At 41.1% G+C, this 18,708-nt stretch overlaps 1 protein-coding gene across 3 annotated transcripts in view; it reads left to right on the top strand.

Annotated features, from left to right (window-relative positions):
- Positions 1-18,708, top strand: part of MNAT1 (MNAT1 component of CDK activating kinase) — a 125,252-nt gene that overhangs the window by 40,902 nt on the left and 65,642 nt on the right. For all 3 annotated transcript variants that reach the window (XM_061464228.1, XM_061464227.1, XM_061464229.1), the window contains exons 4-5: positions 6,849-6,952; positions 11,600-11,740. In XM_061464228.1, the coding sequence (XP_061320212.1) occupies positions 6,849-6,952; positions 11,600-11,740 (245 nt within the window). The remainder of the gene's footprint in view (positions 1-6,848; positions 6,953-11,599; positions 11,741-18,708) is intronic.

Genomic DNA, 18,708 nt, shown 5'->3' with positions numbered 1-18,708 from the left:
GTTGCCTGAAAGGGATGCCTAAAATACTAAGAGGAGCGTTAAGTCTGACTGCCTCCTAGTTTCCTCATGTAGCAGCCGGGGTAATGAGAGGAAAGAAGGGGTGCAGTCAGGAGGTTCTTAATTTCCACTGTCAAAGGGGTCATTTATGCTGTACTAACTTCAGGCAGATGTGGAAGCTGGAGGACAGGTGAGATTCAAGAACACTACCTAGGGTAAGAATTCAAGCCTTGTTCTTCTTTCCTTGGTCACAAACCTCGTTGCACACATCGTGTTCTCCCCAAGCCCTTCCCTGCTTGTGCACATGGACAGAGGTCTCCACTTGACAGTTGTAACACTATTACTGTGTTATTAGAGTTCTTCCAGTGGCTCTGCTGTGCATGTTGCGTATGGTATGACTGAACGATGTGTTAAAGTTGCCTTTGCATTGTTACTTCACATTTTACTGCTGAGAGTAGTTATTTATGTTTTTTGAATATATGAATTCCCTGTTTGCATGTGAAAAATTAGGCTGGAAGATGGGAAAGAAAGGGTATAGTCATGCAGTGCAAAGTTTTGCCTTGTGGGACCAATGTACAGCAGGTTGGCTGGTGGCAGTTGTTGAAGCTACCAGGTAAGGAAGCTGGGGAGCCAGAGAGCTGCACTTCCCCTTTCTCCCCTTTCCCCAGACTTTCAGCTTTTTTGTAGGAGGGGTGAGGTGCAGCTTTACCTTGTTTTCTCTTTACTGGCAAGCTTCGTTTAGTAAGTTGTTGTGGGGGTTTATATGAAGTAGTTGCTTGGCAGAGACAAAATGTAAACTCCTGTATAAGTACACATGATCCTAGCACAGTTCTGATAGTTCTACCAAATGTTACAGGTAGGTCAGATCCAACATTTGCAGTAATTGCACTGTCTTACTCCATTGACGTGATATATGACCTCACTTGAAACACATTTTTCCCCCTTCATATCAGGCATGTTATACCTACAGACTTTTTCTAATTAAAGAAAAGAGTTGGGTGGTAGAGCGGAAGTGTGTGTGTGTGAAGGTCAAGCAAACATTAGGGTAGTCACCTCTTAAGATTTCTATTATAAAAAACACATTTTTGAAGTGGTTTAGAATGTAGCCACTAAATAATGCTTTGGGCTAAAATGTGTTATACAAGGCTTTAAATAGAAACCACATTTTAAAGCAGGTTTTCCCCAGAAACTATAATCAGTTGGACAATTTGAGAACATTGTAAACACAGTTTGTTGTCATTAACATTAGGAAGAAAAATAAAATGAAAGGGTTAAAACCTGCCTTTGGGAAAGGTGTAAGTCAGGTTTATGCCCATATGATGAGAGTGGTAAGATTAAACCTTAGAGTGTTGTTACAAGTTATAATCTCTGGACATAATGCAACTTCTGTTCACTCTTTCTACAAGGAAAGAGTTTCTTTCACTCTCTATTTCTTCCCCAAAGTATCTTCATAGCCAGTTTTTCAAAACCTTTCCGTGTAAGCTCTCCAGAGCAGAACCCACCTCTGAGCATGTGTGTAGACACTGCCTGGCACCATTCTCCTGATACCTGAATGAGGCCTCTAGGCATTACCGCAAAACAATTGTTAGTGGTAATTATTGCTTTTTAAAAACATTCAGTGCATTTGACTTGGAACGAGGCTGCTGTATTTGTGCCCTTTGGATTCCTGTATCTCATTACTCCTCTATGACTTTATGCAATACCAGCTGCCTAGTGACTTGTCTTGCTTGGAACATTTATCTCACACCCGATCCTTGGGTAGGAATAATTTCGGTATCTATAATCACTTGTGGGTTTTGTTTATTGTTTTGTGATTTTGTTTATTTCCTCTGTGTGTGCACATGAGGGTGGTATTGCTGGTCCTGACAATGAGAATAACCCAGCTTGGAAGGTGAGCGACCTGATCAGAGGTAGATTTCAGTCGTCTCACCTGTACAATGATTTTGGTATCACACTGCTCCAGTCAAAATGATCTTTCTTAGACTAGTGTGGCTAAGTGATCTCATTTATTACTATGCTAAGGTATTTTTCTGGAATATTACCCAATAAAAGAAAACTGAGGATAAACAAAAGTAGTTATTAATGCCTAACTAGATTTTTCTGGCTTAGCTATGGGTTTTCTTTTGTTTCTGATAATTATTTTGTTATAATCGCAGAAGTGTTAGTTGGAAAGGACCTGTTAGAATCTATTTCATCTTTTCTCCCCCTCACCCCTCTCCTACTTCTCTTAAAAGTGCAGGGACCATGCATCCAAGTCACCAACCAAAGGTGCCACAATAGCTCGGGGCTCCCCAGGCAGGCTGAGGGTGAGAGCTGGCGATTTATGGTGATCATAATTAAGGAGCTGTTTGTAGTAAGGTGGAATATCATTTATAATAAACTGATACTACTAATTTTCAACTTTTCAGTTGGCTTATACCAGCAATGCTGATCAAATAGATCTGCATTGTAGCAGAGTAATCATCTGCTATCTTGCCAGAGAGGGTATATTCTGACTGTTTGAATAATAATGTTACCATGTAAAAAATATTTGTTGTCTCTTAAGGACCTAGGAGAAGTCTCAGAAAATTTGCAGTGTCTCAGACTAAACTAGGATTTTGGTGGACTGAAAGTCCTGCAGTGGAGTGACATTCATTTGTAGTGCTCTGGCTCCAGACAAATTACTGTGCGTGCCATATAATTAATATTTTTGTCTGATTTTCTTTTTTCTAACTAGATTTTTTCCATTTGTTGTAGAATTGCATAATGAATGTTGCTGTTTTAAAAAAGCACTGAAAGCCTCCCTGTAGAGGCTGAATTTTAGTAGCAGTGAATTTTACCTAAAAAGAATGAAATGTTTCAGAAAAACATAATAGTCTTCCTGTTATACTTCAACAGCTATCTCAAGGCAAGTCATTTTATAGGCCAACCAATGTGAGATGGATAAGTAGATAAATAATTGTTACATACAAACCAGCTTCTGTTTCTTTTCCCTGAAGGGTTTCAGGCCACTTCCAGCCACTTATGCTATATTTCAACATGGACAAAGTAAGTCTGGCTTCTCTTTGAAACCTTTTCAAACTAGCCATCTGCTTTGCCAGTCATATTTAGATCTATACCAATATTTTGTCAGGATAGGTGTAGCATATGAGTTAGGGGTTTTTAACTCTTTATGGTTCTAGTTTCAGAATTTGTTTTGTTGTGTTTTTTATTTTTAATATAATTCCTCCAAATGTTCCCTTTTTAAATTTCTGGCAAAACTGGCAGGTGCACCCCCCCTGACAAAAGCCCTGGCAAAGATGTGAGAAAAGCCTGTGAAGACTTTCTGCCACAGCTGCACAACAAAAGCCCATAAAAGTTTCCCACCACAGGCATTTTTATTGTAGGATGGAAGATGCTATTTTCAGTTATTAAAGGACAGCTGTTGATACTGATGCTGATACAGCGGTTTAAGATCTTACTTAACAGTGTTGCAACAAAACGTGGCTCTTCAGTATTTGAAGTCTGAAATGTGGATGACTTAGTGTTGAGGAACAGATGCTGATGACCAAAGTAATGTTCCTCTTCAACGACCATGAATCAATATTCAGTGGGAGAAATTTACTCTGGCCTTTGAGGGTTCTGGAGGTATGAATCTTTCTAATTGCTGATCTCCTGCGGTATCCTCAAGTGACAGAGTAGAGTAAGATAAGTAGAGCAGAATCAGCATGGTATCAGCAGATGCAACTGTTCAGAGGGTTTTACCTGTAGTTTGGTTCCAGCCACAGGATGAAAACAGAAGGGGAAATAAAACTTTCACCTTGCTGCTCGTAGAGCAGTGGGCGTTTAAGGTGGCTACTGAAGATTTCTCAAACATTGATGCAAAAATGTATCTCTTACATGGAAATGTTACTTCATATCAAGTAGCAAAATAAACCCGCTTCTGTAAGTAGCTCTAAATAAAGGCGGGCATTGGCACATGTTTAAAACTTTCCTGCTTTCCCTAGTATGTCTTTTAAATCTTACCGCTTTTGTTTTGCAAACCTAAGTTTTGACTAGTTGAACCTATTAAAGGTAACTGAGAAGAAGAAAAGCCTTGAATGTTTCAAGTAGCAATAGTTGCAAAACCTGGATAGATCCAGCTTATTGCTGGATTATTTAAAAAAAAATACTGAAGATGTTCAGGAGCCTGAAGAGGCATTTGGCATCTCCTCATGCTCCTCCCCTTGCACCTGAAGGTGGCATCTGGGCATCCTGCTAGCACAGCATTTCGCAGATGCTATTTCTTTCTTGTGTCGTCCCTGAAGAGTTCAGAGAGCTGGTGTGTGGATTTAAGAAAGTGCTGACATTCCCATGCAGCTGCTGTCATTGCAGAGCACTGGTCTGATTGTATGCCAGCATCTTCACATGACAATTCTTCTGTGCCATAATGCCTAAATATTAAGCTGCTTGTCATCTAGTAATTGTAAAATGGAAATTTGGAGGTCAGTTTGGAAAATAATATGCCTTTTGGGGGGGGGAACCCGACCAAAATCAAAACAAAAAAAAAACACCAAACCCTCCCAAACAAACAAACAACAAAAACCCCTAAAACATTTGAAATGGATAAGTAGTTTCCAGAGACCAAGGAGTTGAACTTTGAATGGCTTGTTTGGGTTACTGCAGTGCCCAGAGATTCCACCTGAGATGAGATCGAGACTGTGGGCATAGGTGCTGCATATGCCTACAGTACAGAGATACAGCAGTTGATGTGTAGGAATAAGGAAGCTTTATATCTCTACTCCTGATTCTTATTGGTGGGAGACCTCCAGTAGAGAGGGCCAGTTATCTGCCCCAGAACAGTTGCGAAGCTGGAAATTGAACTCTGGCACCCTTTCAAATTCTTAAACGGCAAAACCAGTCTCCATCTCAAATCTTCCTCCTGAAGTGCTGAAGTGAGGGTGATGTGGTGGAGGAGTTCAGCTGATTTAGGAGCCAGGCTCAATTAAAATGTCAGTCCTGTTGATTGTGTGCATTATTTGGAAAAGAAAGGGGGGAATAAATACAGCTTTTGGGGTTGATTTTTTTTTTTTTTTTTTTTTCTTTTTTGCTTAAGGTTAGGAATTTCTTCAGCTGTATCTTGCCTTGCCCTTTTAGTTCAGTTCAAGGAAGGACTGAGCACATTTGGTAAGAGTGAGACAACATGGTGGTTCAGTACTCCTGAAAAGAGAGTATTCCTATTCCCATCTGTATGCTTTTAGTACTTCCCTTGTACCACCTCTGGCACTTGCCTGACCCATTTGTTGAGCCAGTTCAGGTTACTGGAGGGTGTCTGTTGACACTGCAAAGCATCCAGGGTGTCCTGGAGTCAGACCAGGTGAAAGAGTGAGGCTTATGCCTGGGAAGAGGGACATAAGAGCAGGGCTGCCCCTTTTGAACAGTACAGCTGGATTTGAGAACTGAGCTGCATCCCACAACTTCAGCAAAATGTCCCTATCCTGTTTTCTCTGCCCACCTCCATTTGCTCCCTGCTTTGATTTCTTGCTGTTCTCTTTGCTGTTGTTAACTGATTTACTAGGCTATTCATGGTTTAATTTACCTAGAACCCTTCTAAAAGTTCATTTTTGCTGAGTGGAGAGGATGAAGGAAGTGATGTAATCTTTACCAAACTGAGATATGTGCTGTCCTGATGAGTAACCACAGACTTCATGCTTCCTTCCATTTCTTTCTGGCAGCCATATTTATACAAATGACTTGGCAGTAGTGCATGTGCCCAGGGTTCATTTGGGCCTAGTTGCCTGAAAACCTAGGAGGAAGGAACTGAACCATAATCTCGCAAATCCCATGCTAGTTTTCACTAGAACCTCTTTCTCTTCCTCAGGGTTTGACCTAACGATGCCATATTGATTGCACTTTCTTGCAAAAGGGTATTTATCAATGGCTGGGCAAATCTCTCTGCTGTTCTTGTAGATTTACTGTAGCCATGTGACAAATCGTCTTCAAGGCCTTGAGTGCTGTATGTTTGCAGTCTTGACAGCTTTAAGGTCATGGGCATGAGCCCAGCATCCACTCTGAATGGTGATCACCAGCAACTTCCCAGTGATAATGGCTTTCAGTTGGAATTCACTTGACCCACAATTGAACCAGTGACCTAGGGGTGAAGGCTCAGGCATTGTATCAAATTACTAATCATCCAAACCGTCTACATCTTTAAAGCTGTTGATGATAGAAACTGTTCAATTTCTTGAGTTATCTTCTGTGCAATGTGTAGATAATTGGGAATGTTGTGCTAAACTGTGGAGCTTGCTGGCTGACCCTGCTTGCTCATAATTTTACGTGAGATACAGTCTATCAGTATGAAGGGATATCAAGAGAATGTCATTTTACCTATGCATCTGGATGCATCTGCAGATTCTGCATAATAAAAGTAATTCTAAGTTATTGAGTAATATGAAATTTTTTTGTGTATCTGAGAATTTGAACGGTCTCTAGTCTTTGTGCATTAGATAATCTTATGAAATGACTTAATTTCTAACCTTGTCTTAATATGTGTATGTTTAGTCTAATTTTACATGATTACTGTTCTTAGTTGTAATGCTACTTGAAAAGGTTAATGTTTTACAGATACTATGAACAATAATATTATTCATGTGTATCATTATCAGTATCACAAAATAGGATGTAAGACTCAAATTGTCATCTACAGATGTCTAAACCTAAAGGAGCTTGGCTAACTGAGGTTGTGTTTAGCAGGTTATGTCTTTATTTACAGGGCATATTTAAATAAATTCTGTTGTTGCAATGTTTGTACCTGGTACTAGAAGGGATAGAGAACATAAGAGTACTATTTCTTTGTCATGGTTATGCATGCTGACCTAATGCTTTTGCTTTCTGTCTTTCTAATATTTATGTAGTATATAACTTGACCAACAATGTGGATTTGGAGAACACCAAAAGGAAAATGGAACTGTACCAGAAGGATAACAAAGAAGTCATTCAGAAAAATAAGATAAAACTGGTTAGTTAACTTCTCCTCTGCCCTACAACTTTTATTCATTAGTTACAGAATTAAAGGATTTTCGAAGTGAAGTACTTTCTGTAATGTCTCAAAAACAAGTCAAAGCTGAAGGCACTGTGCAGATTTCACTTTGTATTTAAAAACTGTAATATGCTGATGTTCTGTGCTACTGATATTTAGTGCTGTGTAAAGAGACTACATTGATAGTTGAAATGTAGTCACGCTTTATTTTGTGAAGGGCTTGAAAAGAAGGGCAGGGAGTAAAATCTGCATGTAATACATCAGCACGGCATGAGTGCTGGCAGTGTTGTTGGACAATATCCAGGAGAGACAAAGTTCGTTCCTGTACCAGGACAATCAGTCCTTTCTCATCTGAAGGAAAAAAGGAATCCAGATGCAGACATTATGACGCTCCCAGGAGAGAACTGTAAAATTGAGGGAAAGCACGGATCTGGTTTATGCAAAATTTAAAATGAAGGATGTTGAAACAAACATTAAAAGTTTTGTTCAAGAGCTGATAACAATAACATCAAGAGAATTATATATATGATCTGTATGCAAAACATACAGTTCTTTGAAGATCCTTTCGTTAAAATACAGTTTAGGTACCATTTTGTTCTGTAACAATAAACTTGTGTTTCTATAAGAAAATTTAATCTGTTAAATATTTTTTCAGTATAAAAACACACATTGTTATCAGTTCTTGAAGGAAAATGTCTGCCCAGAGTGTGACATAACAAGGTTTTATGTTTGTATTACAGTTGCACTCAGGACTTGCTTTCAAATCAGTAGGGGAGAAATCCTCAATTCCCTGAAGTCTGTGGCAAAACTAGTGGTTTCTTTAGCGCTAGGATTTCACAGGAGGAGATTGGAATCTGAAAAATGTTTGTTTGAACCTCTTCCTTTTAAAGGCAAGGAAATTTCCCTTGGGGTCCATCTCTGATCTGTTATCCTGTCTCTGACACTGTGCAATATCCTATGCTTCAGAGCTTGAAGAGACCTGCCAAATCTTTGGCTACATGTCTTACTTTACAATGTAGGTGCAACCTCTTAGGGTCACAGTGAGAATAGTGTGCTTTGCCTACAGCCCACTTTCTGTTCACTTACGTGACTTGCAGACAGCCTGTGCGCTAGCTGTGTGATCGTATCAAGCAGCACAGTAATACTCTGTACCCACCCAAGCCCTCTGGGTCTTCTGTTTTCTGTCCTTTGGGGTCTCTCTGTGGCTACAGGCTGTCTGGTGGAAGCTGGGCAAGCCTGCGTGAATGCAGACTTACTGGAAATCCAGGGACATTTCTTTTTTATTTCTTTTTCAACATTTGAAACATTCAACATTTCTTTTTCAACAATTGAAACTTAATAATAGACTTGATACAGTTGGCTATTACAAAAACTGCATGATCTTGGCCATAAATTTACCCCTCTCCCAAGAGCTGCTCTTTTTGGCAAGTTTTGGAATGTCTTTACTCCATAAATGGTAAAAGGTGTCCTAATTTCTTGCCTGAACTTCTTATAGCAAGTCACTGTCCATTCATTCTTGGACTCACATAAATTTTCCTGTCCACTGTAATAGCTTGCTTCTGAGGAATATAAATATTCTTTGTTCATATTGGTATTTTTGTTACCCTTTGCCTGTTTTAGTTTGGATTTGTGTTTGGCAAGTGGAAGGGACCAGAACTGAAAGTAGTATTGTAGCTAAGATCATAACAGCCTCTTGCAAAAGAACAGTTTTCCCATCTTTACTGGAAATATGTTGACATGATCCCAAGACTCGTAGCACTCTTACAGGAGGTTAAAAATCGGTAATGGTCAAGTAGTGCATCAGGGTTTTTCCTCATTGGTTTTGAACTGATGAATTAATGTCTCCAAAAATCTATGGCCTTGTAAATTATTTTGATCTTACTTCTGCTACTTCTTTCCCCATGAGTATGTCATCGTTTCTTAAAAATCAAAATATGAAGTTACTGAACCAGCCACCTCAGGATTTAAGTGACTGCTTGTTCTTCTGTCAGCTCTGTAGCCAGTTCCTAATACCCTTGCTACTTGTGTACTAACTCGTCTGTTAGATCTGTAGATTTAATGCAGAACCATGTGGAGAAAAATTTTAAACAGATAGGTTTGGATGAAAAAGTGAAGAACTTGTGGAGGAGGGGTTCTTGTTATAAATTGATTTTTATATATGATTGTTGTGGTTTAACCCCACTTGATGAATAAGTACCATGCAGCCACATGCTCACCCACTTCTTCCCCTCTCCTGGGGTTGGATGGGGAGGCAAATCAAAAGAATGTAAACCCCATAGATTGAAATAAGAAGAGTTTAATAACTAAAATAAAGTATAATATACTACTACTAATAATGATAAGGAAAATAACAAGGGGAGAGAATATAAAACTAAAAGGAGAAAGGAAAAAAACCCCAATCCAGCAGTGGTGCACAATATGATTACCACCAGCCTGACCCGAGTAGTGATCTGCTGTCCTGGGTGACTCCCCCCAGTTTATATACTGGGCATGCCGTGCTGTGGTATGGAATACCCCTTTGACTAGTTTGCGTGGGGTGTCCTTTCTCTACTCCTTCCTTGCTTCTTGTGCTTCTCCTCACTGGCAGGGCATAAGAGACTGAAAAGTCCTTGATCATCAGGGTAAGCATTACTTAGCAACAGCTAAAACATTGGTGTGTTATCAGCACTGTTTGCATACTAAAGCCAAAACACAGCACTGCACCAGCTACTAGGAAGAAAATTAACTCTGTCCCAGCCAAAACCAGGACAATTATAAATTCTACTTATCTGCATGTATAGAGTCTTGCGCTCTGAGTGGACTACAGTTTTCCCAAATGTGCCTTCTTCCTTCAATATCTGCTGTTCTCCAGTCATGAGACATATGCTTGTTACTTCCTGCTTTGTCACTAGATGTTTAATTGCACTTGCTGCTTTGTTCAGTCTTGAAATAGTTTTGTCTGAACTCTGTGATGAGTGTTTTTCTTGACTGTCCTTTCTTGAATGTGGTGAAACATTATTATGTTTTCTATTTACTTCTTGCACTTGTCATCTTGAGTTTACTTCAGGCTTCACCATGTTGGTCTTTTTCCTTAGATATTGAGACTGTGTCTAGGTTATCTTCAATGTTGACACAACCATCACTGCCCATTGAACTTCTCTCCATTCTGTTTTAATGTTTTGTTTGGTCTTTCTTTCCAGAAGGAATTTGATCTGACATGCGATAGTTCTTCCTTTCCTGTAGTCTGATCTGATTTAGGTTTCTACATCAGTTTACTTATTTCTGACTATAACTTTTTTTGGTCTGGTTCTTCAGACTATGTCTTTGAGCACTTTCCTACCAGCTTTCTTCTGTTTCAGTGCAAATTCCAGGCAGTCTTTAGATGTAAATGTGGAAGAGGCTTGGAATGTCTTCAAGACCCTAAGCTCTTCAATTCTGTTGACTGAACTAACTAAATCCTGTAATTCTCAGAAATAACCTCAGTCAGCAACTTGGGGATTTTCTTGTTTGCTCGTTTCCTTTCATTAAATGCAAAGAGAATCCAGTTTCAGGTGGTCACTTGTTGGTGACCAGCTCTTTTCCAGTGTCACTTCTATAGTTAGTTATAGTTATAAAATGAAAGCACCTTTTGCTGGCTTGGTGGCAGGTGGTGAGGTCTGACAGCTCTTGCATCCAGGAGTAACTGGGCCTCACTGGGACCCATTGGCTTGATCTGCCTGGTGAAAGGGTGCTTTTCAGCATATTCTGGCCTCTATCACTTAACTATACTTTATGTTACAACTTTGTAAGAACAGGTGTTACCAAGCTCTTGGCTGAAATGATGTTTTGCTGAAATGGCTCCTATCAATAAATCATCTTTTTAAGTTGTATGCAGTTTTAATTATCTCTGCATTTTTACTGAATCTCCTTTTGCTTTAGTATTTTTTTTGTGGGGAAGATTTGGACAATGTTGACTGTATATTTTGTCCTGTACCTCTTACAACCAAACTGACATTCTTTTGATTTCCTCTTCCATATAAATGGTTTAATCCTTTCATTTTCCTATCTCTGAACCCCCTTCTTTTTTTCTTTCTTTTCCTTCACTGGGATTTTCAAATACAGATTATTAAGAAGGTTAAATAAAGCTTCTCAAGAAATAAATCCTGAAGCAAAAACTAGTCACTTTGTCCTAGTAATCTCTTATTTTTCATCTTGTGTCACATGACTATAATCCAGATGATAGGAAAAGTTCCTTGTTTTCTGGGAATGTTACATTTTTAAAGTTCACGCTTAAATATGTTATAGCTTTTAAGCTTTTCTGTTAATATTCACAGCTTTGTAATTGCTCATTTTCCTCCTACACTACTGATAAGCACACAGTGTTGTTTGCACAGAAGGTGCATCTGGTGGGAGGGATGGCAATCAGGTATTGTGGGGTTACATTTTCAGTCACCCGACTTGCATCACATGAGAAGTAGGATGTGTGGAAGCAGAGAGGGGTTCATTCTAGAGTGAATGTATCACAAAGGCCCATTGTCATCCTCTGCTATATAAAGAACCAAGACACAGATGATTACATCTAACTGCAGAGAGCAGCAAGGGTAACTTTGCATTGGACGGTAAGAGGAGGTGGAAGTATTATCCACAATCATCTAATTTATATTTCAGACGCGGGAGCAGGAAGAGTTGGAAGAAGCGTTAGAGGCAGAGCGACAGGAAAGTGAGCGAAGGCGACTGCTCATACAGAAAGAAGAACAAATACAGCAGATCCTGAAAAGGAAGAATAAGCAGGCACTCTTGGATGATCTGGTGAGTAACAAAACCAGAGGCTTTGAATGCTCAGTAGCAGAGCAAATAGCAATTACATTGACATTAATCTCCACTATGGTTAAGTCTGCGGCATTAACACACCTGCTTCTTTGTTTCCCTGTCTTGCATGTTTTGTGCTACTGTTCTCTCACTTACTATTCATTTCAATATTGCAAACAATTCTGGTTTTGTTAAGCTAAGGACTAGAGGAAGCGTGCTTCTGGGATTCATAGACTTAATTGGGCTCATTGTCCAGAATGTCTAGTTCTGGTTAGAAATTAATTCTAGGAGAACTTCTTGGCTGTTTCAATGCAAAATTTATCCTAGATAATATTCTAGCAAAGAAAAATGAAGACTTTCTTTTGGTATTTGAAGAAGGCTGTTTTCCTGCTTCTACATGTTTTGATTTTTGTGGGTGGTGTCTTTTTTGGGGGGGGGGGGGGGTGTGTGTGTGTGTTCTTTTTCCAAGTGAGTTCCACTGAAACCTCTTTTTCTGTTGCTAATTCGCTTGTGAAGGTGTATTTCAGAAACAGCTTTCATGTGTCCAGCCACTCTAGCAGTTTGTATATTAGTTGACATTTGACTGCATATCAGAAGAAAAGCTGGTATAGAAGTCTAGATTTCTATTTAATTCATTGATAATATGAAAGTCATAGACTTTGACTGTGATCAAGGATGACTTGCATTAGCATAGCTGATATCGTGACTACTCCAAGTTGAACCTGATAGCTGAGGTGTGAGGTTCTGTCACGTCTGAGGCCATGGAACTGCCTGCTTCATTTGCTTTCAGCTGATGACAATTGCATCTGCTTTGGCGCATGGCTGGTCATGCAGTTTGTGAGGGCGCTAAGGGAGATACTAAGTTGGTACATGTGTGCAGCTATGTCAATGTGAATTTTTCGTATTTCAGTTTATCTCACATTTATATAGTGTTAATTCCTGTTTTGTGTTCTCAGTTCATATTCAAGATACAGATGCTTTTCTATTTTTCCTGGAAAAGTAGAGTTCATCTTTGAACCAGTGCAGGAGGTGCTGACGTGAAGAGAGAGCACCAATCTGCAATTTAGGTGTTTCAGGGCCTCCTGAAGAGCTGCCTTTTTCTAAACCAGGAGTCCTGGCAACCTGTCATTGGTTTTGCTGAAAGGAGCTGGTGTTTATTTATTTATTTTTTTTTTGGTAGACAAAAGCAGGGATGAGCAGAAAGATTCTTTGAAGATCCTTCGAGTCTGTAACTTTGCATCCAACAGTCTCTTTTCACTTTAAAGCTGAACGTGCTTATAGTCCATGCTATTACAAATAATTTGAGTAGTGGATCAATGAATAAAAACTCCACTATGAGCTTGAATTCAGTAGCTCAGAACGGGGGTTTTGAACTCGTTTTTGACTTATTTCAATCCTGTTCTCAAATACATTCCTAACTTACTACTGGAGACCAGTGGTGGTGTTGGTTTTTTTTCTTTTGTTATTTACTTTACACAGCAGTTGGTTTTACTGGAAACCTACTTCTCCAGATGGCTTGTGGAAAGAATGGTTATAAGTAATCCCTAAAACATAACCAAAATAGGTTGTTTGGTAGTTTTAACTGTGATTGCACATGTATTGCTATCAAAGCATGTCTTAGTATTCACAAAAAAACCCAGAAAGGTGATTTTTAAAGGCTGAGGAAGGAAGCCAGGTATTTTTCAGTTGTTTCTGTTTATCAAGGGGCACTGTCAACTTAAATTTGACCTGAGACTTGTTTTGTAGTATTAAACGTTCATAAAGCCAACACTGAAGTGTTTGTATAATGACTTACAAAGTTTCAGGAAAAACATTTGTTAGACAAATAAACATTTCTTATGGTCTCTGAATCGCTCTAATGCTGTGCTGCAAATCTGAAGCTAATCATAAGTAAAACTTTATTGAGAAATGCAGCTAAACCCAAGCATAAGTAGTAGCAGTGTAAAGAATTACAGTTAAAAAGAGTAAAAAATCTTGTATCTATGGTCAGTACCGTGCTAAACCAACAAGGATTAGGTTCTTTTGATTTGATGAGGTGAGTAGCTCTGGAGAAGGACACCTTCAGCACCGGAGCATGGGGAAATTGCAGCTTCCAGCAGTCTTGATTCTGAATGGCCAGAGCCACCAAGGGAGCCCCAAGCCCTTGTCAGGCCTTGCTCAGGAGCTGGCAGCACTGCTGACTGAGCAGTAGACTCATAGCTGGCAGTGCCAGGAGTGGTGACCACCACCCCTAAGCAGACAAAACACTGTCCTGGGAGCATGGTGAACAGAGCAGGCAGTCAGGGCATGGCACAGCAGTTTGCATGGCTAGGGTGAGCAGGAAGGGCCCGGTAGCCTGTCAGGCTTCAAAGGTGAACTCAGCCAGCAGTCATTGAGACGGTGCTCTAGGATGGCATCGTCTCGGCAGAACGCAAAGAAAACAAAGTCCTCTGTGCTGGCCAGAAAGGACGTGGTGACCCGAACAGAGGTCCCTCAAAACTTCTGAAGATAGGGAACGGGTTAGAAAAGCTAAGGCCCAGTTGGAATTAAACTTGGCTAGGGATGTTAAGGATAACAGGAAGGGTTTCTACAGGTACATAGCAAATAAAAAACAGACTAGGGAGAATGTAGGCCCCCTCAGGAAGCTATCGGGAGAACTGGGTACCCTGGATTTGGAGAAGGCTGAGGTTCTTAACGACTTCTTTACCTCAGTCTTCACTGGCAAATGCTCTGACTGCACCACCCAAGGCAGACACAGGGACTGTGAGAATGAAGACCTTGGGCTCACTGCAGGAGAGGATCTGGTTCGAGACCATCTTAAAAATCTGAATGTGCACAAGTCCATGGGACCTGATGAAATCCATCTGCGGGTCCTGAAGGAGCTGGCAAATGAAGTTGCTAAGCTGCTGTCCATCATATTTAAGAAATCATGGTAGTCAGGTGAAGTTCCCGACGACTGGAAAAAGGGAAATATAACCCCCATTTTCAAGAAGGGGAAAATGGATGACCCGGGGAATTACAGACCAGTCAGTCTCACCCCTGTGCCTGGCAAAATCTTGGAGCAGATTCTCCTGGAAGGCATGCTAAGGCACATGTAAAACAACAAGGTGCTTGGTGACAGCCAGCATGGCTTCACTAAGGGGAAATCCTGCCTGACCAATTTGGTGGCCTTCTATGATGGGGCTACAGACCTGATGGACAGGGGTAGAGCAGTTGATGTCATCTACCTGGACTTGTGCAAAGCGTTCGACACTGTCCCACACGACATCCTTGTCTCTAAATTGGAGAGACATCAATTTGATCGATGGACCAGTTGGTGGATAAAGAACTGGCTGGATGGCCGCACACAAAGAGTTGTGGTCAATGGCTCAATGTCCAGCTGGAGACCAGTAACGAGTGGCGTCCCTGAGGGATCGGTGTTGGGACCGGTCTTGTTCAACATCTTTGTCACTGACATGGACAGTGGGATTGAGTGCGCCCTCAGCAAGTTTGCCGATGACACCAAGCTGTGTGGTTCAGTTGATACCCTGGAGGGAAGGAATGCCATCCAGAGGGACCTTGACACGCTTGTGAGGTGGGCTGCTGCCAACCTCATGAACCCCATGCCAAGTGCAAGGTCCTACACCTGGGTGGGAGCAATCCCAGGCACAGCTACAGGTTGGGCAGAGAAGAGATTCAGAGCAGCCCTGCAGAGAAGGACTTGGGGGTGTTGGTTGATGAGAAAATGAACATGAGCTGGCTTCAGTGTGCGCTTGCAGCCCAGAAAGCCAACCGTATCCTGAGCTGCATCAAAAGGAGCGTGACCAGCAGGTCGAAGGAGGTGATTCTGCCCCTCTACTCTGCTCTTGGGAGACCTCACCTGGAGTATTGTGTGCAGTTCTGGTGTCCTCAACATCAAAAGGACATGGAACTGTTGGAACAAGTCCAGAGGAGGACCACGAGGATGATCAGGGGACTGGAGCACCTCCTGTATGAAGACAGGCTGAGAAAGTTGGGGCTGTTCAGCCTGGAGAAGAGAAGGCTGTGTGGAGACCTCATAGCAACCTTCCAGTATCTGATGGGTGCCTATAGGGATGCTGGGTAGGCACTGTTCATTAGAGACTGTAGTGACAGGACAAGGGGTAATGGGTTCAAACTTAAACAGGGGAAGTTTAGATTGGATATAAGGAAGAAATTCTTTCCTGTTAGTGTGGTGAGGCACTGGAATGGGTTGCCCAAGGAAGTTTGAATGCTCCTTCCCTGGCGGTTTTCAAGGCCAGGTTGGACAGAACCTGCGGTGTCATGGTTCATTGTGAGGTGTCCCTGCCCATGGCAGGGAGCTTGGAACTAGGTGATCTGAAGGTTGTTTCCATCCGTAACTATTCTGTGATTCCATCCAGGTGTCTGTAGTGAGGGCCAGAGCCTGTCAGTGGTGTTGGATGGTAGCTGTGCAAGGTGTGACCACGGTGATTTGCTTTGCATGGTGGTATGGCTACAAGAAGAGGTGAAATGGCTGAGGAGCATAAGGGAATCTGAGGGGGAGATTGGTGGAGCTGTACTCTACCATCCCTGAAAGAAGCAACCCAGCCACCCAAAACGAAAGAAATTAAGGATCCCTTACGTTTGCAGTTGGGAGCATGTTACTCCTCAGAGTAGATGGTGTATTACCCTCCAGCTTATGTCACCTTCCCAAGTACCCCCCTATAAGATTCGAGACCCTGCTACTTTTCTGAGAGTTGAGAAAGTGAGGAAGATGATGAAGTAGATAAGTGATCATACAGGCTAGAAGAGTCACCACATCATATCACGACCAACTCTAGTAGGAAAAAAAGAAGAGTGGTTGCGTTTGGTGACTCCATCCTAAGGGGAGCAGAGGGTCTGATAAATGGACCTGACCAGACTCACAGAGGAATCTCCTGTCTCCCTGGGTAGGGTAAAGGTCTTCACCAGAAGATTCTCGCATCTTGCTAGAAATGAGCCGGGGTAGAATGTCAGTGTTGGAGGCCAGATCCACATGGCAACTTAAGTGCATCTGTGACAATGCCTGCAGCAACAAACAGGAGCTGGAAGCCGTGGTGCAGCAGGGAATTCATGACATAATTGCCATCACAGAAATGTGGTGGAATGATTTGTATGATTGGAGTACTGCAGTGGATGGTTTCAGGCTCTTCAGAAGGGATAGGCAGGGAAAAACAGGTGGTGGGGTTGCACCGTTTATCAGGGAGTGCATTGACTCCCTTGACCTCAGTGTTGGGAGTGAGAAGGCTGAATGTGTTTTCCAAGAAGAGAATTTCACTTTCAGTCATTAAATCCTAATGAGTGAGGAGATTTACAGTTTCTCATATGTGTTATTTATAGTATTATCGTATTGTGTAAAGGTCTTAGTATTTTATAAAAGTGTCTGACAATATCATCCTGTCTTCAAAAATCTTAAAATTTAGATAGTCCAGAGGCAGGGAAAAGGACACAGAAACATTTGGTATTTAAAATGCTGTGCAGCAGGCTCTGGTTCTTGACCAGCCTGTGGAGAGCTGTGGCTTGTGCAGAAAGGATGGACCTTGGGCCAAGGCTTCATGAGCCTGTCCTCAGTGGGGAGCAGGGAGGGGGAGGCCAGTGTCACTTGCTGGAGACCTGAGCAAGGCATTGCTGATGGCTTGGGCTCTGCAGGCTACTGGAAGAGCAATCAGGTGCTTTGCCTAGGCTGTTAGTTGGTTTGTCTCCTGGTAATAAATTAGGCAGATATTATACTACCTTCACTGTAAGTGACTTCTTTTACAATAAACCCTCTCACTTTAAAAGCAAATCTTGTAATTTAGACTTGTAGTCTCAAATGCAATTTTGCATATTATTGGGAGAGTTGTGTGTGTATTTTGTTTTGGGTGGTTGTGTGTTTTTTAACCTTCCACTTGGTTAATCAGGGCTGAGCAAAATATTAAAGCACTTCCTTTATTTACTGTATAAACTCTCTCACCTGTGTACAGAGGATTAAGGATCTGCTCTTAGATATCTTCTGTGTTGTGGGACTTGCACTCTCCTCTTCAAGAGCCCTTACTTCCCAGGCACTACCAAAATGGCGTTGATGCTCATGGCAAAGAGTCAGGTTTTTCTTTGGCTGGGGTATATCTTGGAGTCAAGTGATAAGTAAGGTGCTTTAAAGATATAAAGTGTCTACTTTTAGCAGAACCTCAGAAGTTTTGAGAGAAATCTTTCAGATTTTTTTTGCATATAACTAGCTTTGTTCATACTGTTAGTTTATTTTCCCATATAAAGAATTGCTAGTTTGGATAAATTCTTAAAGGATTGGACCTTTCATGTGTGTTAATAGTTAACAGAAGGGTTATCTGCGTATTTGAAAGGACAAACAATGACGTATGTGGTGGCTTGTTGGCATGGTGCAGGTTTCCCACAGTTGTGTAATCTGTTTACTGGTCATTGTGTGAACTCTTTAGTTGGTAGAAAATTTCCTTTAGTTATTGTACTGGAAGTGCAGTGAACATTTAAGGAATATGAGAGGGCAGAATGAACCAGAGAAGGCTTCCCACTCTTCACTTCTTTCCCAGGATATTAAAACTGATGATTAAAAGAATCCAGCATCCTTAAACTCTGGTGACAGCTAGCAGCACATGCTTCTGCATGGTGATTAGACATGTACAACACTTTGAGGCTGAAGACTGTAAACTAGTGCATTTGTGGTCCAAATTTTCTCTAGTTATAAGAAAATTAGATATCTCATTACTACAGTTTAAGCTTTTAACCTCTTCCTTCTTCATCTCCCAGTTAATCACAGAAATGTGAGTAGGATCCTGTGCCATATTGTTGTATTTGTGACTCTGGACCATATCTTGTCGCATGAGATTTTTTTGCTTTTAGCACTTGCAATTTAGCCATAAGACAAAGGGAATGTCACAAAAAATTGAGAGGAAAAGAGGGCTGGAGAGTTATGTGAAAAGTCAGTGTGCAACATGACTGTTTTCCATGATCACTTAAGATTTCTGTAGGCTACTGTCAAC

Source organism: Pezoporus flaviventris, unplaced genomic scaffold (genome assembly GCF_033815535.1).
Source record: "Pezoporus flaviventris isolate CSIRO_AGI_PZ_B2104156 unplaced genomic scaffold, CSIRO_AGI_Pfla_v1 ptg000036l, whole genome shotgun sequence".
NCBI classification, from domain to species: domain Eukaryota; kingdom Metazoa; phylum Chordata; class Aves; order Psittaciformes; family Psittacidae; genus Pezoporus; species Pezoporus flaviventris.
This window is presented reverse-complemented; position numbering and strand designations above follow the sequence as displayed.